This window comes from Triturus cristatus, chromosome 5_1, assembly GCF_964204655.1.
Source record: "Triturus cristatus chromosome 5_1, aTriCri1.1, whole genome shotgun sequence".
In the NCBI taxonomy this organism is placed as follows: domain Eukaryota; kingdom Metazoa; phylum Chordata; class Amphibia; order Caudata; family Salamandridae; genus Triturus; species Triturus cristatus.
Genome location: NC_140587.1, coordinates 158,143,409 through 158,170,518, shown reverse-complemented (window position 1 = coordinate 158,170,518; position 27,110 = coordinate 158,143,409). Strand labels below are relative to the sequence as shown.

At 46.5% G+C, this 27,110-nt stretch overlaps 1 protein-coding gene across 1 annotated transcript in view; it reads left to right on the top strand.

Moving 5' to 3' along the window:
- ZC3H3 (zinc finger CCCH-type containing 3) overlaps positions 1–27,110 on the top strand; it is a 1,788,705-nt gene that overhangs the window by 1,189,516 nt on the left and 572,079 nt on the right. The window contains exon 7 of the mRNA XM_085604688.1: positions 25,340–25,498. Within this exon, the coding sequence (XP_085460814.1) occupies positions 25,340–25,498 (159 nt within the window). The remainder of the gene's footprint in view (positions 1–25,339; positions 25,499–27,110) is intronic.

Here is a 27,110-nt window from a genome sequence, read left to right as displayed (position 1 = left end):
CCAGAGTACGGAAACGAGTACTGCAGGAGTACGGTTTTCTGTACTCTGACATGCCTTTGTGACTCAACCCCAAAACATCCAACTTCCTGAAAGTAAAAGTGCAAAGAAGGCACAGTCCTTTTCTGCTTGTACTAATTGTATATTAGTATTCCCTGAATATTCCCATTTTCGAGGGTTTTGAGCCCAGTTGGTATAAGAATACATAAAGAGTACTACAGGTGTACTCATTTACGGAGTCCAAAATGTTTTTGTGAATAGACCCCTAAGTGGTTTGGACATGTTGGGACACGGCACCCAGTTTAGTCTTTGTCAGTCTGTTTTCCAAAGCCTGAAACTATTGAAGACAATCTCATAACTGGCGAGTAAGGGCACTTTCACCCCCAATTCGGCATCTTTATCCAGACCATTGTTTGGTGGTATTCGACTGGCTTCATTCTGCCAGATTTTCAGTTGTGCTTCTTAATGCTAGTACAGTAAGTTCGAAATTGCTCGTGAACAGTCATCTGCTTAAAGGCTACACTCTTTATTTCAAATAAATCCTGTTTTGTGGGCCTGCAGTGTTCCAGTGTCTCTTAAGGTAATCTTTCGGAGAGTGTCTCAAATCAGTAAAGTAGTTTTGGCTCATTTAAAATGAGTTCTGCTACTCATTGAAGAAAACATTGGTCCTCCTATTCCAGGAAGATGTTTCTTATGTTGAAGAGCATGGGGTAGTTAGCAGCATATAGGCCATGGAATAGTAGTGCCCGTGGGATCCTTCGGCGTTTACTAAAGTGTGCTCATCTGTGTTGGAATATGAATTTTAGTTTTTGTAGGGCCAGCCAGCTCAGAAATTGTCAGATTCAACATTTCAGATTTCTTCATCTTTGTTTTAAAGCTGGGCATTTTCTGGATTTTTGTACCCTTAGGTGTAAAGGGCTTCTTAGTGTCTTTAGCAAATGTTCATAGTTAAAGGCGTCCATGCCACTTTTTATCCGCTGAATATTGCCTGATGTCGTATGTAACAGTTTCTATGGATACGACTGGCATGGGAGCCACAAGGGCCAGATGAATGCTGGCAGTGTTTAAAAAATGGTTTCTCACAGTGTTTTAGATGCATGTATTGTAACTGTTGTCACTATTAACCACCGAAGCCATATCCCACGCTTCTTTAGTAATGAAATGGTGCTTCCAATTAATCGGAGTATCAACCTCACATTGTACATGAAAACAGTTCTGCAAATTCCCTATCCTAAGGATGTTTAACCAAATATCAGTAGTTACTGATTGACCATGCCGCTTCCCCAGCCATGCAACCCTAGGTCAAGGACCCAGAGACCCTCCACAAATGTTATTCTAAGGAACAACATTTACACACCATCCAAAGCGTATGTCCTTTAGCCCAGTTTATAATCATAGTTCTCTTTATAACTCAACTGAGGTCTAGTGCTGGAGAATTCCCAACCAGTCCAGGATTTTATCAATCCGGCTAGCCAGTGTTGTTAAAGCAGGTAGGTACTAATCGTTTGTGTTCATGTTCAGCCTTTCATATGGGTGGGGAGGGGGAAAAGTCTCTGCTCTCGTCTTTGCTTTTCCTCTTACAGTATTCCAGAATTGTGATATGGGGGATGAGTAGAAATCTTGAGAGGGAAACTCCCCTGGGTAATTTGGCTTTGCATGGCTTGTAGACCGTCATGATTTTAAGTGAGGAGGAGAGGGGATCCCTGCCATTGAAATCAAATCGATCTATCCCGTATTTTATGAACAACGGCGCAAAGACCATGCCATCTCATTAGTGTCACCTGAGAGAGGTCTTGGTATAGATGGATATCACAATTCTTGAACATTACCTCCTCTTTCTTTCATTGTATCTATTATCTTCTCTTTACATTTTCATTAATGAGGTTGGGCCAAAGCATGACTTTGCGCCTCGATTCTGGTGGAGTGCCATCTTCTTTCCACGTGCACCATGTCCTTCACCTCCAGGTCCTGGATATGTGTTAGGGAAAGTTATTTAATGCATGTTTCAAGACCTGAGCAGTTACTACCTTTCTTCAAATCCAAATCCTGATGTTGGCTCAATGAGTCCAGCTCTCCAGATCTTCACATCTTGCTCTGTAGTTGTGTGTCTGTGCTTCCTGCTTTAGGCTGTTCATTGTGAGGTCATTGCATTTTCCAGTGTGCTCCCCTAGATCTAATTTCCTTGATTGTGTTTTATCTAACCTTTTGATCTTTGTATTAATCTCAGAGTTGAACAGATGAAACCACTGTAATCAATCTTCCTTACTGAGGGGTGATTCCTGTCTTGATTTAACATTTTAGCTTGCTTCTCTTGGAGTCTTATGTGGTAGGGATCTAAATACTTTCTGTCTTTTATTATGCCAGACGTCTAATTATAACAGAGTTCATTTTCTGTCGTTGTGCCACTGCTGTCTTTCTTGGTTTAGTTTCTGAGGAAGTGTCTTGAGAATTCCGCTGGCAACATTACACGTAAGCATTTAGTTGAGTTCACAAAATGTTTTAATTTGAATAAATCCAGATTATACTTTTGGTCCAGTATTTAGGTTACCGGTTGAAGACCAACAAGATTGCTCAGAGACTGATCTTTTCCATTTGACCACATTAAGTAATTCTTCAGTAAATCAGTTCACCTCATTGTCTCTTAGCTTTCTTGATTGCCATTACTGTGAGCATAGACTTGATGAACTCCTAGAGTCATAATATTATGGGCCCTCTTCTCAAAATTGTTTAGGGTGCCAGTTTGGCATACACATGCAAAAGCTTTGTGTACACTCATTAAATGTTTAACAAAGTAAGAGAGTTTTTATCTGAGCAAAAAGTGGCGGCTCCTCCCTTAGGGCGGGAGCAGAGCAAACATGAAAAAACCAGGGTAATAAAATTATTTTATTACCATTTTGTTTTTTACTGCCAGCCCTAGCCAAGTGTTAGGGCGGGCCATTGCTTCTAATTGGCATCAGGTAGGAGTGGTGGCCATGTTGGTTTGGCCGGCTGACTTGCAACACCCAGCCCGACATGCGTACTTTAAATCTCCAACCCAAGCTGTGTTACTCAGCCAGGTGGAGAGCAGACACAATTCCCCTGTGCCTAAAGGAGCGCGCACCCAGTCACTCCAACCAATCCTGCTGGTTCTCTCATGCTGGTTAATATTATTAACAGCATAAAAGCAGCATTTGATTGGTTTAAGGGAGTTGGCTCTGGGACCTTGCTCTCGAATGGACTGGAGAACACCGAGGAGCAGAGGATGTGAGCCAGTGGGTAAGTAAACATTTTATTAGTAACTTTTCGACCCACTTACAGGCACTGTGAGAAACTCTCACTGCCTTCAGCCTCAACTCCAGGGCTCTTATTCGTGGTCTGTTATAAGCACTGTTTTGTACAAGCCACGATTGGGAACTTTGGAGATTTACTCTAAAGTCACTTATTTTATTCATTTATCTATTTAAACAACTTATAAAGAGCACAAATACCTGTAGGTGTCTCGGCGCTATGTACTGGAAGGATAGCAGAGAGCTGTTGGGAAGCCTATTGTTTGAAGAGCCAAGTTTTTAGTTGTTTTCTAAATTATAGCTGCGTGGGACTAGCCTTAATCTGCAAGGGGAGAGAGTTCCACAGTTTGGATGTGGCCACTATGGAGCTTCTGCCACCCCAGTTGGCTTTCTTGGTTCTAGGGACGATCAGAAGATTGGCATCTGCTGAGCGCAGAGAACTGCTCGGCGTGTAAGCCAGGAAAGCTTTCTTCAAGCATTCCGGTCCTGTATTATGGATTTCTTTATAGGCAATACAGAGAGCCTTAAATTTGTTCTGCTTCTAATGGGCAGCCAATGGAGCTGTCACACCACATTGGAGATAGGCTTAAACTTGGGGGTCCCTGACAATATCCTAGCGGGTGCGTTCTGTACCAACTGCAGCCTACCCAGAACCCTTTCTTGGGCATTAACTGAAAAGGCTATTGCAGTAGTCAACCTTAGACATGACCAGAGCACAGATTAACTTTCTCCCGGTACTGGCTGGGATGAAAGGTAACAGTTTCTTTATCATTCTTAAAACAAAATGGGATGAGGAGACCACTGCGTTAGCATGATGTATGAAGGATAATCTATCATCAAAAATGACGCCCAAGTTTCTGGCCTTCTTGACAGGGATAGGGGTTAATCCCAGATCACCTGGCCACCAGGTCGGAGACCATCCTGGGAGAAGGTTTCCAAAGACTATTACTTCTGTCTTGGCTGAGTTTAATTTAATATAGTGATTTGACATCCAGGAGCTGATGGCCAACATGCCATCACGAAAGCTTGCCGAGACAGCGTCTCCATCTTTATGCACGGCAAGCACCAGTTGTGTATCATCCGCATATGACGTGATACCCATCCCGATTGATTTGATTACTCGTGCTAAGTCAGTCACTTACATGTTAAACAAGGTCGGACTTAGTGAGGATCTTTGGGGAACTCCACAAGGTAGTGAGAAAACTGGTGAGTTGAAGTCACGCAGACTAACTGAGTGGGTGCGATTGGATAGGATAGAAAAGAGGACAGCAGGGCTTTGGACTTGTGCCCCATGCCTATGGCTGAGACACGATTGATCAGCATAGCATGATCAACTGTGTCAAATGCTGCCGATAGATCCAGTAGCACCAGCACTGCAGCACCTCCTTTATCAAGCACAAACCTAATATCATGAGATGCTTTAATGAGTGCAGTTTTGGTGCTATGGCCTTTCCTGAAGCCAAACTGTGTGTCATCTAACAACTTATTCTCCTCAATAATTTGAGCCAGCTGAGTATTCATAATCTTTTCAACGGGTTTAGCTGGGAAAGGGAGACGTGCAATTGGCCAATAGTTTTTGGTCTCTCTTGGATCAAGCTTAGGTTTTTTAGCAACGGCAGAATGATGGCTTTTTTCCATAGGGAAGGATAAGTGCCTGAACAGAACATAGAGTTACAGATGCTCGCCAGTTTAGAACCTATTATGTCTGGGATCAGTTTCAGGACTGAAGGGGGCATGGATCAGACGGAGAACCAGCTTTGTACGTGTTAGCCAGGTCAGAGATCTGTTCCACTGAAACTGGCCTAAATTCCATAAACTTGGGGCTGTCTGTACTCTTGCTATTTCTGACCAGCTGATTCCAGCCCACTGCGGTGGCAGTGAAGTTAGAGTAAATTTGCCCCACCTTGTCTTGAAAATAACTGGCTAATGAATCGCAGAGTGATTGGGATACAAACTTAGTGGAGTTATCCACTGACCCTGCCAGCTTAGAAACTACCTGAAACAACTGTTTAGAGGAGTCTTGTGCGGTTTCTATTTTCCTGGTATAGTAATTACTTTTTCTGTAATTATAAGACGTTTATAATTTGTCAGTGCCATCTTGTAGCGAGATTTCTCCTCGTTGTTATAATCTTGGCGCCAGCGCCTTTCTTGTTTCCTACAGCATTGTTTCTCCAGTCTCCGAGCCTCAGAGAACCAAGGGGCAGAGGGAACCTGCCTGTCTTTGGAGACCGTTTTATACAGTACTAGTCTACTGAAAGCATTTTGGAGCCATTCTGTGTAAATTGTGGTGGCCAATTCAGGGTCTGGAACATCTACAGGTTGGGGGTCAATTAGATGCTGTGTAAGACGGGCCTGATCTATGCCACTCCAGGCCTTAAACTGTTTAGAAGGAATTGAGCTGGAGTGTACGGAGGTGGGGTGCAGTATCGTAATATCAAATAGTACTGTAAAGTGATGAGACCATGTCAAAGGGAGGATCTCATTTATTAAGATCTGCTCATTATTCGTGAAGAGACCATCCAGTGTGTGCCCAGCCAAGTGAGTAGGACTCCTGACATTTTGAGAGAGTCCTAGCATCTCTAGCTCCGAGATAAGGGCTATAGAATCCTTATCTTTGGGGGCTTCCAGATGAAAATTAAAGTCCCCAAGAATGGTGAAATTAAATTCACCAGCCACAGGTTCCAGTAGGTTTCCTATTGCTGATAGAAAATGTCCCGTGGCCCGGTGGGCGGTATAAAAGGTTCCCCTTAGATGACTGATGATTGGTAAGCATTATATTAAAATTAAATGCTTCACATACCATGGAGGGAATCGTCTCTAGCTTGACTGAAAATTCATCTCGGTAGATGAGAGCCAGACCTCCCCCCTCTTCTTTACTCTATCGCATCTATATGCCGAAAACCCGTCAGGGGTAGCGACGCAGAAATCTGGGCCTGCTGAAGGGACAGCCCAAGTTTCTGCGATAAATAAGAGATTAATGTGATGATTAGCTAAGAAGTCAGCTACCTCGTATTTATGCTTTGGGAGGGAGCGTGCATGAATCAGGGCAGAATAAACCTTGTCTTTTTTCTTATACTTTATAGGTTGTGTGCTACTAAGTACAGTTTCTGCCTAGTTGGTCTGTACCCTGTCCTAGACCTCCAGTCTAAACCCACAGGTAGGACACAGAACTGTGACCCTGTTAGAGAGGTTCGCTGGATTTAGGTGGGCACCAACCTGTTTGCACTGATTCCCACCATTATTGATAGCCCATAGTGGTTTACTAGTGTAAGATATTTCACCTCTCTGTACTCCTAACTGACCAGGACCAGGGGTCATGGCACTATGCGCGGTCTAGGCGTCTGCTGTGCGACGGCGCCATGCTGTGACTTTTATCGTGGAGGAGGCGGAAGAGCCCGGCCGGTCCCGGCAGAGCCCAACAACTAGAGCGCCAACCTTCCTAGGTTCAGGAAGTGGAGAACGCGAGAGGAATATCACATCCGCCTTCCCTCCCTCCACTCAATCAGCCCCTTAGAGCTGTGGTGGACCGGGAAGAGAAGCGGGGTCAAAGTGCAAGGTGAGGGACAATAATTGATGCAACGGATGGCAGCACAATATTTAAAATACCAATAAAATCAGGAAGTCAAGTCAAGACCCTTGACATAAATACCTAAAAGCAAAATGATGGTTTCTCACAGTGCCCGTCAGTGAGTCAAAATAATTGCTTCACTTGTCTCACCTCTTATAAATGCCACCAGCCGCCACTGTGAGCATATATAAACTCACAGTTGAAAGCAGATGTCAGGGGTTAGTTTTGGGGCTCAGCCTAACTCAACATGTTCGACGTTGCACACTCTCACAAACATATATGATTAAAGGTATTCCCCAACTCCTCTCCAACCCATTCCAACCATAGAAACGGGTAGGAATTGACTCCTAATAAGGACATGATTAAAAAAATGTCCAGTTTGGAAAGGACCTCACCCACGCCTACAAAAATGTGGGACTGTAAGGAGAAAAGTTTCTTTAATTTTGCCTTTGGAGACGCCATGAAAAAGAAACGAACAAGTGAATTTGCATTTACTCAGATATTCGTATGAAAAAATTTATGTGCAAAAATGGAATTCACAACTGTATAATGGGAATTCCTGAACTTTGTGAATCTGTACCTATGCAACGTCATAGACCTATTGGTGCACTTTTTGTGACCTCAAAAATGGAACCTCTACTTTATTTATTGCATGTTGCCCATAATGGTTTTGCAGTGATTGTTCTTTAGTATGTTTTTTAAACCTTTGGCATGCATCCCTCAGAGAAATGTCAGATATTAGTAGTCCTTAAAAAGTGCATGATAGTTTAGCAAACGTGTCTGTAACTTTCATCGTTTTTTGCAAGCATATCTTGGGAACATTTTAGTTTCTGTGCAATCACAAATCCACTAGCATTGTTCAGCATATCTGTATACTATCAAGCAGCAGCCAGGGAGCATTATAAACAGCCACAAGTAGTTATATGGTGCAACGTTTGCAAATGTTTCTATATTGGAACCACTGTCATTCAAGCAAGCAGTTTTTTCTAAGAGTGCAATCCTCGCCCTAACACTAAAGTTTGTGCACTAATGAATCATATATACAGGTTTCAACATCTTGTACATTGGGATGCATATCTTAACGTTAGCAGCCGACTGACTACCAAAGGCTCTGTGCCTACTTGTCTGAGGCACAAAATAAACACGTAGACGACTCGTCCTTGAGCCCAAACAATATGTCCTGGGCATTGGGTAATAAGAGTTCCTCGTCCTGGAACTGTGCATGAACCCAGACTCCTTGCCGGGTTGGGTCCATGTACACTTGTATAAATCCAACACATGAGCGTGTTGCTCTTTTACTACCATTGGTGTCCAGCATTGGCAATATTTGTAGCGGCTTTACTTGTGCCTGAGCCGCCATTACGTTTCTTCAGGTTGGACTTGGAGAGGGAGCTAGTGTCGGGCTACTCTTGTCTTTGCCTTTGGTCTGCACAAGGGCGGGTATGGGCAGGCGAATGACTCAACTTTCGCTTTCGTTTCATAAAGCGCACTTCCATTGGAGTGGGGAGGATCTTGCTGATCACTCATATTCTCAGGCTTCTCTTTCTCAAACAGTTCTGTCAGTGCTGCCTTTCCATGTATTGCACCTGGTGCCTGACTCTCATGTTCTTTGGCACAAGCGCTTCATGCAGCAGGTGTGTTGGGATAGTTTGTGTTTTTCAATAACTTCTAAAGGTTTCCCAATAGTTCCCGGTCACCAGGACATCAGTCTTTTTTTCCTTTTGCTCTTTGTTTTCTCTCAGGTTGTATCAGTGCCAGTCCTTGAGACTTCCTCTCCAGTGCTCCATAGTTCTCAAAATACTCCGCTTCTCTTCCTTTTTCTTGGGTCTGGATCTCTTTTGCACTCAGCAATGAAAGAATCTTTAAGAATTCCCATGGAGATCTTCCTGAAATGTCACTAAGTTGGATCCACACTGTATCTTCCTCTCAAACCACTAGTGAGCAGAAGTGTTCACCTCTCACCTGTGTCCTTTGCACTAATCAAGCGAAAGATTGCAAATGAGAGTGACAACGAAAACAACTAATGGTATGCTGCGGGTGGGTTGTAAGCCCACTGAGTTGTAAACCATACGTCTTGCACCACAGGGCATGTGCTGTGCAGACGAGACCTAAAAATCATTGCCTCCTATAAGTATTAGTGACATACCCTGGAATGTAGTATAATATTACCAGCTAGTAGTATGCAATTCCTACTGCACACTCCTATTTTACCTTAACTTCACTTCCATTTGAACTGATTTATTTTCTGTGCAGCCGTGGAGTGTGTTCTAAGTACACATAACCTGATCAGTTGTAGCTGCTCCTCATAATGTGAATAGTCCTACTCTGGTGCACATTATTTCCATTGAACCCCTGGACATTCAGGCTTTTTTCTTTTGATAACCAATTTTATTGGTTTTGGTGAAAAACGAGCATAAAGAAAGCAAGAAGAAAAAACATAGGCATGTGACCAGCAGCAATAGCTTTGTTGCACATCAAAGACATGATGACAATATGACAACAAGTACATCTTGAATATTCGCAGGCATAGAGGGGAAAAGGAAACAGGGAACACCTGCCGTGTCTCTGACTGCCCCGGGGAATCTCAGTCGTCTATCGCTCCCACCCATTTGCCCCACATTTTACGATATTTTTTGGGGCATCCCCTAGCTGCGTACAGGGTTTTTTCTTTCGCCGCACACCAGTCCACCCCTCTGCGCCAGCGTGTCAAGGTGGGCTCCGTTGGGCTCAGCCAGCTCACCACAATGTCCCTTTTGGCCACCATCATGGCTGTATTGAGAAAGAGTTTGTCGGTCCGAGAACCATCCAGTCCCTCAGTGACCCCCAAGAGCACATTCAGCGGGTTAAGAGGCACCTCCCAGCCCAGGACCTCAGTGAGTTCTCCGACCACTAATTCCCAGAAACGTGTGACTGCTGGGCAAAGCCATACCATGTAGTATATATCCGCTTGTGGTTGACTACAGCGGGGGCAGGACGCGTCCGGCCTCAGCCCTGCGTGGTGGAGGCACAGCGTTGTGAGGTAGGCAGCGTAGAGATAGTATATTTGGACTAAAAAGAGGCTTGCCAAAGCTGTGATTGTTTTAGGGGACATTAGCGCGTCTCTCCAATCGTCGTCTTCTAGGTCCCCGAGCCATCCCTCCCAGCGGTCTCTGAGGTGGTGCAGTGTGTTGGGAGTGTGATTTGTAAGGGAGCGGTAGATGCGGGAAACCCCCTTTCCCCAGGTTGCAAGTCATAATTTGGGCTTTGGGTGGCTGTATTCAGGTAGGGAGGTGCTGTCTGAGATGTGGGAATGGAGGGCGTGGCGCAACTGTAAGTAGCGGAAAAACTGTGAAGAGTGTAGGGAATACCGACGTTGCAGGTCCTGAAAGGTGCACAAACTGTCCTTTCCCCATACATCTTCCAACTGGGAGATCCCAATGAGATCCCATGCTTTAAAACCAGAGAGACTAATGACTTCTTGGAGCTAAGTGCCCTGCCAAAGCGGGGTATATTGCGTCAGCTTGCCCGACCAGCAGGTGTGGCGCAAGGAAGCCCGCCAGGCCAGAAGCATCCCACGCGTGACTGCGGGCAGAGTTCTGGGGATGACGCATCCTTACAGCATCCCCTGGATGCTGGGCAGGCCCAGTACATGTAATTCAAGTCTGAATGCTGGGTCGGACCAGCCACCATTAATCCAATCATGTACAGTAAGGAGCCGGGTCGCCAAGTAATAAAGGAACAGGTTTGTCATTCCCAGACCGCCGTCGAAGGGCGGGATCCGGCACTGGGTGAGAGCCAACTCTGGCATCCAACCCCCCCCAGAGGAACTTGGTAGCTAGACTGTCAGTCTCTCTGAACCACGACCGTGAGAAGAGCAAGAGTACATTCTGAAGTACGTACAGGAATCTGGGCAGGATCATCATTTTAAATAAGGCTATCCTGCCCATAGGGTTCAACTGCAGCACTTGCCATCTGAGGAGGATAGCTCAGGCCTTTTTCATCAGTGGGGTTACGTTGAGCGACCAGGCAAAGTCTGGGAGGAGGGCCACCCATATCCCGAGGTACTTGAAGGACTGCCTCCGGAGGGGTATCGTAGTCTGCCAATCGAAGCATTTCCTTGAGAGATGAAGGGGGACCAGAACAGATTTAGCAGGGTTCAGTCGGAGACCTGTTCGAAGAGATGCAATGCGCGAAGGCATCGAGGACCTGATTGGCCGGTTCCACCAAAAAGGGCAGAACATAATCTGCTTATAGGGCAATTTTGTCCTCCCCCAGTCCAGGCCATTTCCACCCCATAATTTGCTCGTCTGATCTTATAAAGCAGGCAAAGGGCTCCATTGTCAATGCAACAACCATTGGCATAGCCAATAGGTCTCGCCTTTGGGACCTTATAAGTGTTTAGCCATGCAACAGTTGAAGTTGTTGCACCAATGATATTGTGCTGCATAACTAAATACTTATAAGGTCCCAAAAGCGAGACCTATTGGCTATGCCAAAGCTTGTTCTAATTCGTTTTGGGATTTTTATTGTTTTATTTTATTTTAAATGGTCAATATTTTTGCTCTTTGAATGATTGCAACATTGAGTTGGGGTAACGGACAGCCAGGAAAATAGCAACTGAAGGCTGAGAGTGAAAGAAACGTTGGGGTAAAGAAGAGGAAAGAAGCTGAGGCAATTGAGAGAGATATGGGCACTGAGGAGGGATGCCAGACTTGACCAGAGAGGATTGGCAGGTGGAGAGAGATGGAGGCTGGGATGGAGGGATAGGCTAAAGAGATAGGCTGGAAAGAAAGGCTGGGGAAAGGAAAGAGTGGGACGCGACAGAGAATCAAATGTAGTGAAGGAGCAGCTTAGTTAGGGCTGAGAGGCGGAAATAAAACCCGGTAAAGAAGAGAAAATTGAGCTGTGGGGAATATGGTAAGGCCAGAGACCTACCACACACTTTTCCTACTCTGCTTGGTAAGAAATTTAAGCAGCTGTGGTTTTCAGAACTCCAAGGCCCAATGAGGAGTAGTTTACCCATTCCAGGTGTTTTCTTTGCACTCTGGGACTGTAGTCCTTTATAATAAAATAAACAAGGTTACAAGTCCCAGAATGCAAAGTAAAAAAAACACGAGGACTATGTGAGCTACTCGTGGCTAGACTTTAGACTCTTGAGAGCGGTCTGGCACTCTGAGGGTCTGACAGAGGGCACTTAGATGCACCTGGCTGTGAATACCCGAGGCACTGAGTGTGGTTAGGAGTACACATTTCACAGTATTCGCACCTACTTCGAGTTTTTTTGCATTTTTCCCAGTCTCTGGATACATGTCCACAGACTGAACTTCTACACAACATCTCCAAAACATTTTAAACACCAAGGACAAATTAAGCATATTTCACTGGGCCAGGAGGATCTCCGATCGGGCTCGATAACTGCTGGCGGATATCTTATCCAGTTGGCCCTCCCTTCATTCCAGCTCTGGGGGTGCGGGTAAGGGGATGAAAGAAGGGAGGGAGTGTAAAGTCCGGAGCAATGCGCTGTATTTCGCAGCTGTTCGGGAATAGTACCCGAAACGAGCGCCGTAGAAGGCGAAGGTCCCTCTTGCATGCTTTTTACCAGGAGTCTCTCATCAACGTCAGGTGCATCAGTGACGTGTAAAGGCATTATTAGCGCTGCATTGATAGTCCGTGCTCCACCATACATAATATCGAGCATTGAATACATTGTGATCCTGAGATTCTCCACAGTGTGTTCTCTGGGTCTACGAACACAAGCTTGCACGCACACCCCTGGGAGAAATGACGCTTTAAAGGTCCCTGGACATGATTTTTGAGTGAGCGTTTTATTCTGTGGAGCTGAAAGGAGTGCCCGTTTTCAGAAGTCACCCGCAGGGTGTCTGTCCCCTTGGGCTTGGACACGCTGCTGCTCCCTTCTAGTTAGGAAGTTGTTTAACCGCCGTCAGAGTGCGTCACCCTGCACAAGTGACCGCCACGGGCCAGCCGTCGGTGGTGCGTGACGTTGCTTCCTCATGCGCTTTTGAACATCCCCCCTCAAAAAGCCCTTGTGGGGAGTGCGGCAGAGAGCAGGGACGCGCAGCGTTTACCTTGCGGGAACGAGCGCGATAATTGCTAACAGATGGCGCTGCTCGCTCCCGCAAGGAAAACGCCAAATGTACACGCGTTGCAATTGAAAGCAATGCAAAGTGTGCACGTTTTTGGGCAAAAAAGCTGATCGATTCCAAGAGGTCCCCTCCTATGCATCGCATGCGCGCTGCGTAGGCGAGACCTAGTAAAGGAGGGCTGAGGGGGCATCCCTGCCTAGTGCCCCTCCTGATGGGGAAGGGCTGCGACAGTGCTCCATTGACCATCACCCAGGCCCGCGGCCCACTGTAGAGAGGCTGCGGAAGTATTCCCCAAATCCCATCTCTGTCAACACCTCCTCGAGATAGCACCAGTCCACTGAGTCAAAGGCTGTCTCGAAATCAACGAGAAGGAGCAACAGATGGAGTAAATCGCTGGCGATTCTCCAGAGCAACATGGAGGCATCTGAGACAGTGCCTGGTGCTCCAAGAGGGCATGAAACCACAATGGTCGGGGTGAACCAGCGCGGTCAAATGCCGCTGCATGCGAATGGCCAAGACGCAGGCAAATACTTTGAGTTCTGAGTTGATGAGAGAGATGGGATGGTACTCACAAAAGTGCTTCGAGGGGGGGCTAAGACTTGGGAATCACCACAATGGTGGCGATATCAGTTTAGGAGCGGAACGAACCCTTGTCCGCCACCTCGATGTACACCTCTAAGAGGTGGGGCACTAGCGTATTGCGGTAGGCCGCGTAGAACTCCTGCAAGAGTCCATCTGGCCCGGGGTCTTACCAGAAGCCATCTGAGATATAGCTTCGTTAATCTCCGGAGTGATCAGGAGGTCCATTGTCTCCATCTCGGGCTCGTTGAGCCGTGGGAGGGAAATCCGTTCCCTGGAGAAGCAGTTCTGGGAGTGAGAGAGTGGGAGGATGAGCGGAATAAAGGGTGGCATAGTAATTAGCAAAGCACTGGGCTACCTTCCCTGGGGAGTGGTGGGTCGAGCCATCTGGGGCTATCACCTCCGGTATAGTGTGATTGGCCAAGGGGTAGGTAGCCAGGCGATGGAGGAGCCTTCTGTTTTTGTCACCCCACTCATAGACTCTTGCCACAGTGGACCGCCATAACAGCTTGGCGGTGTCCAAGGGAGTCTGGCGGATCTCATCTCTGAGAAATGCCAATCACCTAGTTTGGGCTTCAGATCTACACTCAGGCGATTGGCCCTCGATGAGGGTGGCTTGAGCTTCCAGGAGCATAAGCCGGGTGTCTTGCGCAGTATGCTGGAGTTTGAGCTGGCCCTTGGCGAAGCCACGAATGGTGGCCATAACTGCTTCCCACAGGGTACCGGGCAAGGAGACCGAGCCATGGTTGGTGGCAAAGTAATGCTGGAGCTCTTTCTTAAAGTCTTTATCCTGGAGAAACCAGGCATTTAGCCTCCAAATCGGGCGCAAGGATTCTGGGAGTTAGCCAGTCTCCATCAGTAAGGGTGAGTGGTCGGAAATGCCCTTGGGGAGGATGCTGATGTCTTTAATTACTCGACAGTCCATGGCCGGCAGGAAGAAATAGTCTAATCAAGCGTGCGTGTGGTGAGATGCTGAAGTGTGTGTGTACTGTCGGGTCATTGGATGCCAAAGTCTACGGGCGTCGCACAGTCCTAAAGCGGTCGCCCAGATATTGGCGTGGGTGATTCTAGTGGGCGAGGGGTTCCCGGCAGTGTCAAGGTCATGGTTCATGACTGCGTTGAAATCCCCCCCCAACTTCGGTTATGCCCGGGGGCAAGGCGGCAACCAGGGCCGCGGCATGCCGAAGGGTGGCGGCCATCAAGGATGGCGGGGAGTACAGGGACAGCAAATTCAAGATCGGTCTCCTATAGTCCCCTCCAAGGCTACAAGGCTACCTGAGGGGTCAATAGTGGACTTGCGTAGCACAAATGGGAGGGTACGGCGCACTAGGATGGCTACACCCTTTGACCCCCGGCTAAAGCCGGAATGCCAGACCCCGCCATAGCCGTACCTTGCCAGGAAGGGGCAGTTGTTACCTGCAAGGTGTGTTTCCTGTATCATCAATATGTCAACTGTGTGGCGTTGTGCGTATTTCAGAACCGCTGTGCGTTAGACCCTGTCCAGCAGTCCAGTAACATTCCAGGACATTACATGAAGTGTCCCCTTTCCACTGTGAGGGTTAGCCATGGGGGACATGAAGGTGTGGTGAGACTCGTGGCAGGTGAGGGAGGAACGCTGCACCTGTGCAATAGAGTGAGTGCACCATTGTAGTGTAAGCAGTATGTGCTCTTGCTATGCTGCGGGTCATTGATGCCGGTGTAAGAAACGAATGTGTCAACAAAATCTGGGACAACGGTCCCTTTCCCCCTACCCCTCCCTATACTTCGGGATCGGAAGGATCTGTCGACCCGAACAAAGATAACTGGAAAATTATCTAAAGTGCTTGGGAATGGGGATTCGTGGAGTACCCCTCCTCGTATCAGGATTTTACCTTTCATATCTGTTTTGTTCTATTAGAACTTCTCGGCTGATACCGGTTATTAGGGTGTCAAAACAATGAGAGTGTGAATGAGGCTGTATATTGGATATATAGGAAATTCAGTGTCATGATCTGATTGTATCAGTTCAGATTTAATATAGTGATACATTCTTTATATCTCTATATTATAATACTCTAATAGACGTTTTACATGTGTTGTACTATTGTGGGACATGCAAATAAACAACTAATTAAAGATATTAGCAAAACGGGATTTCTTAGAGCGCACATGGAAATTTAGAAGAAACAATTGATGAGTGAGGGCTTCACAGATCATCGTTTCCCATCCTTTTTGTTTATATTTTCTAATAATGATGAACTTGCTGCCGGTACCTAAACATCGCCCATTCTTGGTAGTCAAGGAGTCGTATTTATTGCGGACATGCACATTAGAGCTCTAGCTAGATTCGCTGTCTGGTGTGTAAATCCTGCGCTGTGATGCAACCTTAGTTCTCCGGTACAAGGACTTCCTTCGATTCATAACCCATCTCCATCTTTCAGGAAGCTATGAATTTAAGGTGGCTGAAGTGTAATGAAGAGCAGGTATATTCTTGTTTACATACCACGGTGCACTGGACACCGTAAACGCCATATGTACCTTGCATGAAGTTACTTTTATTATCTGCCACCTGTGACTTTGACGTTTTGTGCACTTGAACATTATATATGTTTAAAGGTGTCATTTTTAGGGCACCCAGCTTTCACTGTCTGCATTTGTAATGTAAGCACGGGTGCAAAACTCCCAGAACCTCATTGCACATATAATGTTGTTTCTACTGTAAGCTCATTCTTGATTCTTTGATGAACCTTGTTGTGTTCGCGTTCATTAAAGCCCTGGTTAGTGACACGTGTCATTATAGCATTGATGTTAGCTGGTTTGGTATGAGAAGTGCAGGAGTGGTGGAGTGGGGATACATTGTGCCCTTTGTATCTTAGATTGTTTCCAGGAGCAGTAGTTTGACTTGCATTGCTTCCTGCTGCTGAGAATCGTCCATGATTAGGGGTCTCAGTTCAGCATTTCCATGTTGCTGTTTCTCTGCACGGTATTAGCATTGTAATTGCACTAATATTTAAACTCATTATTGTTATGACCCTACTGATGTGCATTATCTTTATGGTGATTAGCGTGAGGTGCCCTGGCTGATATCATTAAAATTACTTAAGAGGATCCTTTATGTGATTCACTCCCCCGTCCCAGCTCTCGCCTTCCAGACTAAAGGCAAGGCCAAGAGGCGAAAGCGTCAACGGGTAAAACGGAGTTTATTAACTGTAACCCCCCAAAGCATCGGCCATATCTCACCAGCAGGGAAACACATGACTAGAGAGCAGTGTTGGAAGCGTAGGTGTATATGTGACCAGCCTCCACATTGCCCACACTGCTGCTGCCTGATCAGGAGCCCTGGAGAACCATCTGTGGCCTGTGCTTGTTCTGCTCCTCTATTTAATACCTCCATGGTAGGATATTTCTGGTGCATGTCGATTTCCTAACTGGTGCTTCCACAGTTGCTAGACTGTGCTAAAGGTTTCTGGTTTGATCTGGATAAAGGCTTCGATCTACCTACCCCTTAATAGGTCGAGCCTGGGCAGCGCATGCGCTGCTCTGCAAGGCATGCTGTATTCGGGTATGGACTTGAAGCTCCGCCCACTCCCTGCCTATATTTTTCATTGGCCTCTGTCATAGTCCTTTGTAAACGCTAGCTTCTGATTCGGTAATCCCTCCTTAGTACCTCCTTATCTTCATTTGTAACTTCCCATGAGGACTGGCCCTCTTACTTCTGTTGTTACACAGTCTGTGTTATTAGTCTGTAAGCACTATTTTCTTAGTGAGTTTTGTCCTACTGCAGTCACAACGTGCTTTGCAGCAACACTAGTTTTGCAGCAACATTCAGCGTGCCATGCGCACATTCACTTTCCAAGCAGCTGGGACAATGGCGGCCGCTTCTTTGCAATGCAGTTAGTCTCGCATTTAGGAGAGTTTGAGCAATTGGCATTTTAAATGACAATAGCTTAAACTCTCCCAAATGAGAGACTTATTGCTTTGCAAATATTTATTTTTTTCTGGTTGTTTACAAGCGCCACATGCCGCGCTTGCACTTAATAGAGGCTATGCCCTTTTCTTTAGACGAGCCGCGTCTAAAGAAAGGGGTGCGGCTGCCATCTAAATGAAAGCGCTGTTTGGGGCGCTTTTACAAAAAAATTTTTTTTTCAAACAAATGCTTTTTGAGTAAAAACGACCCATACTGCGCTTTCACTTTAATGGTGTGTGGTCGCCACACCCCATTCCTTAGACGTGGCTCGTCTAAAGAAAGGGGCGTGGCCTCTATTCACGTGCAAGCGCGGCATGGGACACTTGGAAACAAAATATATTTGCAATTCAATAGGTCTCGCATTTGCGAGAATTTAAGCTATTGTCATTCACAATGCCAATAGCTCAAAGTCTCATAAATGCGAGACCTATTGCATTGCAAATGCTTGTTCTAGGTGCAGCAACGACACCATATTGGCTTCCTTCGGAAAGCCAACGGTGTAAAATCTCTTCTTTGTAAAGTAACTTTAATGTATTTATGGCAAACAAGACATTTCCCTTACAGGTTTCTTTCTTCAAAGTTTCTCTTGCTCCTCCATGATTTATTTCGTTTTGAAAGACAAATAGTAGCCGTGCAGAAGCTGGCTCCAACGTAGGAATTAAAAGTAGACCTCTGTAAAATAATTGGACCTGTTGTTGATAAACTTCCCATAAACTAAAGGATTGACTTACTGGTGTTCTTGTAAATCAGAGTGCACCAGAAGTTACACGTGCTCAGTTTTACGTGTACTTTCATTTTATCCAGCTAAATCCCTTACTGATTCAGAAGCGTCCTCCTGAAACTGTACGTCATCTCCATCAACTCTGAATGTAATAGGATAGCATTGCTCCCACTGTGCAGTACTCCTGCTGGTGCAGGTTAGAACTTTATAAAACAGATGTAATTAAACATTAAAAACCTTCTAGGGTATTGCCTTCAAAGCATCACATTGTAGTGTGCCTCGGCAGCTGTTAGTGTGAACTCTGTGCGGATTCCAAATGGGCAATCGCCAAGTTGATTGTCTCATGTACAAAATTATTTCAGAATGGCAGCCGCTCCTTCTGGAAGTTCGTTCTGCTCCACGTTTTGGATGTGCAGATTCATAGGAGGCTCCGCAGGATTGTCGTCTACTCAGTTGTTTCACCCAGTGCTTAATTTGTAAAAAATATAAGTGCCAGGGCCAACGTCAGGAGGCCACCGCAGTTTGCACCACACATTGCCACTGTACGTACACAACTACTAAACATCACACTGACAGTTCACACTGTTCCAGGCCACCAACGCTGTAAGAATGGCTTGGGTGTCGGGTAATCATTGTTTTAAATGTAGATTGAATTAATAAACAACAGTTTTACTGCTCATCTTTAAATTACACAAACGGTGCCCCGTGTGCCTACTGTCATATGGCCAGACATTGCCAAGTCCCACGCCCCAGGTTGACATCCCTTCCGATCATGACAACAAACCACCTCTCCTCTCCCCCAGGCATAGATATAAATCAAAACACAATTGTCTTGGGTTAAGGGTCGGAAGAACCCCCGCCGTATTTTATTAAACGATAAAAAACCTTATTTAAGTTTTCAAATTTACAATACGCAGAAAAACCCGTCCATCATTACAGAATATTAATACATCAACCATATTCCTTTTACAATGTATTTACAATTATTTTTGGATGGCTAACCTTAACGTATTGTCTAATACATGGAAATTCCTAACCTAAAACTAAATTATGTAATTGTTTTGTTTTTTGGCGTATCCCAAATTGTGGATACGGGCAAGGTTATGACTGGTCCAACTACATACTAGGTCCACCCCTCCTACCGGAGTGACCTTGCACAGGAGGCCCGGTTGCCCAGAAGATTACTTCCCTCGGGCACACCCTATGCCCTCAAATACTACCTCCAAAGGGGCTGTGCTGTTATGCCAAACTTGGCCCCCATGCACCTGTGCGGGGATTGGCCCAAAGGCCTGCTGGAAGCGGAACTTCTCCACCCCTCACCCTCCAGCCTACCACCCATAAACGCCCCCCTGGAGTTCCTTGAAAGACCACTGTCTCCCCACCAGGCATCCCCATTAACAATTGTGATGACTACTAAGGACTGTAAAAATGCCCCACCAATCGCCACCGGCCAGCTTAGTTGACCGACTATCTGCCCCCCCCCCCCCACAGTCATGCCCTGTCCCTTGTCTCTACCAACCATCCTAGCAAGTTGTCTAGGAAAATTTCATTGCCCAGTTTTGATAGGTGGACTCCATCCTGCAGGAAAAACCTCTCCCCCGGATGCACCCATGTGCAATGGTTTGGAGTTTTGAGGACTAAACAACTTGTCAATCCTTTTGTTAAATCTTTTTAGAGAGTGGTTCAAAGCCCAGAGCGACTCACCCCACCGCCAATGGAACCTGGGAATGATGTGGGACCATGCCAAGACTGCCTGTGGGCACTTCCTCGCCAACCATCATATCTCAGTGATTAGTGCCTTGACAACGCCCTTTCTACCCAAATGCACCAGGTTGTTGCCCCCCCCCCCAGATGCACAATAACCACTGCCGGGGTGTGTGAGTCTTAGCTAGCAGAACCCCCAACAAGTTCTGCAACTGTCCCAGGTGCAAGCCTTCTTGCCCATGCAAAGATACATTGAAACCTGCCTGACGGGCCCTGTCTGCATACTTGCCTCTGAAACAATGATGCTCCAAGCTGTTCACGTACAAGTGACCTACTATCCATACTTCCATTCTACCTGGCCCTCAGGCAGGGACCTGGATTGGGCGAGGCTCAAGCAACCAGCGCACGACGGCGATCTTCCTTCCTGGGGTACTGGACATGGAAACTGTGTGAAACCGAAGAAAAAAAACACTGTCATTAGACATAACATACCTCAAAGCATGTGTAAACACACATATCGTTTGTAACAATCAGAGGACCAACGACTGATCCTCTGTACCTCTTGCCCCAACAGGGCTCTAGCCGTGGCCTTGGTGGCTGCCCCAGTTCAGAAAGAATGGGTTCCAAATTTGGATGGATCCAACCCTGCTGCCCCAAACGCAAAGTAGGGTGCCATCTTTGTGAATCAAAAGTGGACCCCCCGTGGTCTGTGGTCCAAGAAAGACTGTAAGTTGCCCACTGGACAGCATAAACTTCCTTGTGCTCAATGCAGAATAACATGGTCTCCCCTGCTGTTTTGGTCGGTTTTCGATCTAGAGATTGATAAAGATAGCGAGCCCCACTGTATTTGAACATGGCCAAATTGGAGCCCCCTGTGCCTGTCTTGCTTGTTAAGCGCCACCAGTTCACCAACCCTGAAGGCGTCGTAGAAGGCCGCCCTGAAGAGATGAACTTCCCCAGTGGATCTACATAAGCTCCCTAGTGCCCCAGTACTGCTGACAATGTGTCGAAACTAATTGGGAACCGAACATCAGGCTGAAAACCTTGCAAATGCTGCCATCCCTTCAGTGCCCTATGCAGTATGAAAGTGCTGGAGGAATCCTGGTGACCCCGCATTTTTGTGAAAAAAGAGATCGTCGCCATGTGGCGCCTTGCACACGCCGCCGAGCGGCCCCCATCCCTTAATGCCCTCAGAAAAGATACAACAGCAGATGACTCATGCCAGGCCCCTTCCCAGCCATCCCCAAGAAAATTGCAGTAGGTGCTAAAACTCCCTCATAGGCCTGCTTGGTCCTGGGTGCTAGGCTGGCTGCCACGAGGTCCGATAGATTGGTCCACCAAGTTGCCATAGTTGGTTTGGAAAGGACGTTGGACTTTCCGCTGCTCCTGGGTGGTGTGACCTGAACACCTGCATCTTAAAATGAGACAGAGCATCAGCAGCATGATTCAGTACTCCTGGGACATGTTTTGCCCTAAACAGCATATTCAATCGCATGCATTGGAGTACTATTTCCTTAAACAGCCGCAGCATCATTTTACAATTAGCTGATTGATGGTTAATGCACTCCAAAACCGACATGTTATCTGACCAAAACCCCACAGATTGATTGCGAAACTGTTCTGGCCAGATGGTGATTGCCACCAAAATGGGAAACAATTCTAAAAACCCAATGTTACCTGTTAGGCCAGACTCCACCCAACATGCTGGCCAATGTTGCGCAGACTACGCAGGGCCTAGGATGGCACCAAACCCGTCACTTCCTGCAGCATCTGTCCTTGGGCCCAGCTCCGGGCTGGACCTAGAGGGACTGCGCCACACCACAGTGCCATTGAAATCACAGAGGAATGCCATCCAAATTCGCATTTCCTGCCGGACCTCGCCAGACAACCGAGTGTAGAGGTGCTTCTCTTTTAGGCCTGACATTGCCTGTGCAATGGACTGCGAGAATGGGCGGGCCATGAGGATGATTTTTAGCACAAAGTTTTGTAGCTGGTGCAAGGTGACCTTTTCCATCCTCCGGCACTCCTGTAACGCTAAGGTGAAAGCCGCCACTTTCCCTAGAGGGAGTCGTGATACCCCAGTCACTGAATCCAATTCTATGCCCAAAAACTCAGTGGCCGGCCCTATTGTCTTTCCTGGCGCTAGAGGGACCCCGAATTTGCGCATATCACACTCTTGAGAACCCGGTGCACCCAAGAAAAGGAAATAGTCTAGGTAATGCAGCATCCTCTTATGCCCTGTCACCTGCCTGAAAACCCATTCAAGGAAAGAGCTGCATTTCTCGAAGTAGGAGCAAGAGACAGCACCCCATGGGCATGCACTTGTCCATGTAGTATCTCCCCTCCAGTTGAAAACCCAACAAATGAAAATCCTGTGGGTGCACCCGCAGTAAGCAGAACGCTGATTTGATGTCAGACTTTGCTAGCAATGTACCTGGTCTTAGCCCTTGTAGCATTTCTATGGGCTGATTCAGAGATGCGTATTTCACGGTGCATAGGGCCCCATCGAAAGCATCATTCAGTGATTGGCGCCTGGGAGCGGACAAGTGATGGATTAAGCAGAACTCTCCCAGGTCGTGTTTGGGTACCACCCCCAGCGATGAGTAAACAAAACCTTCTACTGGTATAACATCAAATGGGCCAACTACCCTCCCCAGCTCCTTCATAATCTTGGCTACCGTTACCGCCTTGTTGGACCTTACAGATTGCTGATTGCGGCAGTAAGAGACCCTGGGTAGCCAGGTGCAGGAATCCTAAAACCATCCCTGAAGCCTTCAAAAAAATCTGGGCTGTGTTTGAACAACTGTATTTATTCAACCATGGTAGCAATGCCGTTGTCCTTATCGGGGAGGGAGCCTTGGTGAGGAGTGAGTCCCTGTTCTTTTTCCCGTGACTTTTTAAAACATTTTGATTCAGGATGTGAGGAGAGGCCACAGAAGGAACAGGCGTGCTTAAATTTGCATGAGCCTGGAGACCTGGTGCAGGTTCGCCTATTGAAATCCCAGCTTGCCCACTTTCCCCCCCCCCACCCGTGTTAGCCAGGGGGCCCGCTCACAAGGACTTCCCTTGTATATTATCTTGACTTACGGTTTTCATGTGACGCAACCACATTATGACGTCAATCTGATCCCATGTTAAGCAAGGGTCAGTTGCCTTTGCCCTCCTAAACTCCTTATCATATTCCTTCCATCTCACTCCCCCGTATACATAATGCGATCCTATTTTGATAGCATGCCTTCTGCGCGCCTAGCCCAGGGAAATGCTCTACCATTATTGCATGATAATTGGAGAACCCTTTTATCCAATTCACCATAGTTTCTTCAACCTTCTTCTTGTGAGACCAGTTTCCCCAATCCATGGGATGTGCCAACTCCCTAAACTTTTTTGCCTATTCCTTCTTATCCTTATCAAGTAATAAGGCAAACATATTAACATATTCCCCTTTCCAAATTTTTTCTTTTACCTCCTCTGAGTTGTGCCTATCTACACGATCTCTGGAGGGACATAACTCGCCCAAACCTCAACTTGGTAATACCTGCTGCCGTCGCATCCTGCTTCTTGGTGTGCTCTGCCTACATCGTCACACTCGCTTTTTGAGGTTCAGGTCCACCCTTATCTCTCCCTGTACAAGTTTTGCTCCGGCCCGCTGGTTGCCCCACTACCAGTAGCTGCTACACCTGCCGCTATGTTCTGCGGTCCCACCTGCCTGGACCCTTCCACCTGTGCCACCAGTTTCCTGGCCCTTTCTAAGGCAGTCCCCATCTCTAGCAAAGCCCCACTCCCGGCTGCAGGGGTCCATGTCCCTGCCTTAACCAACCACGGGAGCACAGCTGCCGAACTGGTCATCAAGTCCAGATGCCCAGACACACCACCTGACGGAGCCTCACAGGGGACTGCAACCGGCTGCCTCGGGCCCCTTCTGCACCGGGACCGCCTGCTGGCACCACCACAACTGGTTGACTGGGGCCCGTACCTCCCGGTGTAATCCGTGCTGGAGCTGCCTCACTCCCCCGTTCCGATGGGACTCCCCCCGCTGGTGCCGAAGGCCCTGCAGCCTCAACGTCCAGTGATCTCGGGGGCAAGGGCCCCCCACCCCGCTTGGCTTTAGATTTTTTAGTTACCGGAGGAAATGCAGGTCTGGGAGCTACTCCCGACCGCCTAGGCCTTTCCTCTGCTCCATCTTGTCCCTCAACTCGCTTCAGCAAATCCGTCAAGGACTGCCCCATAGCTTACATCCTACGCATCATCGCCCCCATCCATTCCTCCCACTGTGAATGCTGCTCACTCCTCTTTACCTTAGGTGCCATATTAACTTCAAATTCATACACACACTAAAAAACAGCAGCCAACAAAATGACCAACGACCTGTTCACCTCGCTAATCCCACTAGGAAATCAAAGCATTCAATAAAAGTTACACCACAACTGGCCAACCTACTAACTGCCCATGTAACATGTGGCTCAAACCTACAGTAACAATGGGCACCCGGCAAAAAAACTGCCCTATCTTCTCTCCCGAAAATTGGGGCTCCGTTGTACTAGCAAAAAACATCACACAACTCAAGAAAAAGCAACAGCTGTTGGCCTAACAGGCCAAAAAACTTCCCTCATCTTACCACCAGCACCACATCACATCTGCTGTTTCTAAATCCATCCAACTCCAACCTGACAATTAAAAACAATTTTAAAGGGTCCGCGATCACGGCCCGAAAACCAGCAGGATCCAGATTGGACCCGCCTCCTGGGCCCCAGAAACACTTGAGTGCTTTCGGGGCATGATCTCTTTTTAGCCAATGAGGGGCGAAGCACGGGGCTGGTGCGTCACCAGTGCCATCACCAGCCCCGCCCGTCTATGGCATCAGGGGACCGGCACAACTGACATAGTTGCGGTGTGCCCGAGTCCCGGTGGCGCGTTCTCATAAGTGCACGTTCTGGCAATTAAGTACAGGTGTCGAGCACTGGAAACCACTGGCTCAAATTAAGCACTGGTTTGACCACTAGTCTACTTTAAGTTATGAGCTTACAAAAGATATGGAGAAGGGAAGCGAATGTCCTGCAAGAGCAGTTCTACATCAAGGATATCTTGCACTGATTCATAAGCGGCTCTCACTTCACAGTTGCTTAAGGATACTGTGAAAAATAACTGGCATCTTCCTCGCAGAGCTGAACATTCATGGTGTCCCCTGTTTCAACAATCATTAAAAATGTGAAGAGTCGCTTCTCTTCCCTAATCTTAATGTTGTTTAAAGAGATATTACGTATATTTATTTTTAAGAGATGATATTAGGTGGATAAATCTTTGGTCATAAACCTAGGAAAACCAACGTTACTAAACTACAGTTAAGTAAGCGTTCCACATTCACAACATTAAAAAGTGGAAGACTGTGATAGCATCTCCACATATACATGTGAATCATCCTTGTTCGTTATTGTTAATATGATTGTTGTGAAACAAACTTCTCTCTTTTCCCTCTAGCCGCGCTGTTCAGCGTAGTCTGGCCATCATCCGCCAAGCCAAGCAGAAGAAGGAGAAGAAGAAGGAGTACTGTATGTACTACAACCGCTTCGGGAAGTGTAACCGAGGAGAGAGCTGCCCCTACATCCACGACCCAGAAAAAGTGGCAGTGTGCACCAGGTATGAGAAATGGGACTGGGCTCTCAGCATTCCTATACATTTAGCTCATTGTGGCTCGTTTCAACTCAGATGGATATATATGCAATCTCTTTCTTGGCACCTGTAAAGCAGTCTTTAGAAAACGTACCTTATCGCAGCCGCTGTTTATTTTTTCAAAAAGTAAAAACAAAAACAATAAACTTGCGGAGAAGATACTTTTTAGGCTCTCTCATACTTTAGGGTGTCAGTTTTTAAGACCGCGTCAGTCCTATTCCTGGGCAGCTATACAACTGATACAGATGTTTTCATTGGGGAAGTAATATCTAATTTCTTTATGTATGAGAGATCGTTCGCCTCTGAAGGAAGGCACTCATTTCCACTACTAAAAAAATGGTGTCTGCCCACAATGGCATACCTATACTGTGCACTTGCCCTTCATCTGTACGTTTGTCTCAGGTATGACCTGACTGGGCCCTCTGAGCAACATGATTTGATTTTTGCTGTGTTAACATCTAAAGAGGGCATTCAGTGTAGTGAAAAAGCAGTTCTATTTGCCAGTCCTGCATCACCAACAATCATGAACAATAGGCAGAATGTTCCATTGTTTTATTATGTCTGCTTGAATTTTGAGATCTGTTGTGATATCATTCACTGGCTGGCCCTTTACTTTACCTGTGGTGTCTGGTGAAGGTGCTCTTCTCTTGGATTATGTCTGATTGCATGTATTTAGAGCTGTTCAATTAACCTCCGTGTCCTTTCTTAGGTTTAGGTGGATTTACTGTTCGTTCAGTTGCGCTCCCTTGCTACAAGCCAGAAAGTGTTGTTGGGTGCCATTTTGTAAAAATAAGTTGGATACGTTGTAAAACTTGCTAGCTATCTTGTTACTCTAAGTGCTCCATTTAGCTATGCACTGTTGTCCAAATGACTGAGTCCACGCTGGGCTCTTACCCTTACAATGCACCCAAGAACGCTATATCTAAAATGAGTATCTTATAAAGACCATCTGGTGAAATTTGTCACAAGTTTTACAACCCAAGTAGACATCAACCAATGGGACATTCTAGAGCTCTTATTGTTGGTAATGGTTGATGACGTACCAATGGTCAAGAGAACAAATGTTTTACTTTTCATTTAATGTAGACTTTAGTACCTACCTCTGTTTGTTTTGGTGGTCAAATTGACTTTGCCATCACTGTACTGCAATCTTTCCCAAAAAATGGCCTTAATACTTTGTGTCTCTTACTGTTTAAAAGCCCTCTCCTTATGTGCAAATGGAATAAAAGCAAGCTATCATCTAGGCGGTTGATTGAGGGAGCTTAGCAGAGAATTGGCCATCTTCAAAGGCATCAGAGTTCATATTGTACTAGGATAGAAATCTGGCTGCACAAAGTTGGGTGGTCTGCCCACAGATTGGTGGGGACATTGCTTTTCCCATGTCCCCTGTCTCTTACGTGGGCTGCTGCCTGGTGGATTTTTCCGAAGTTGTGTAAAGATAGCAGCCATTTGGAAAATACATGGGGATATTAGAAATGTATTCCCATGTGTCACTGAATAGCACCATGGCATATGAAACAATCAATCCAATTACCATGTAGGAGAACATCTAAAGATAAAAGTTGGCTATAAAAATGCA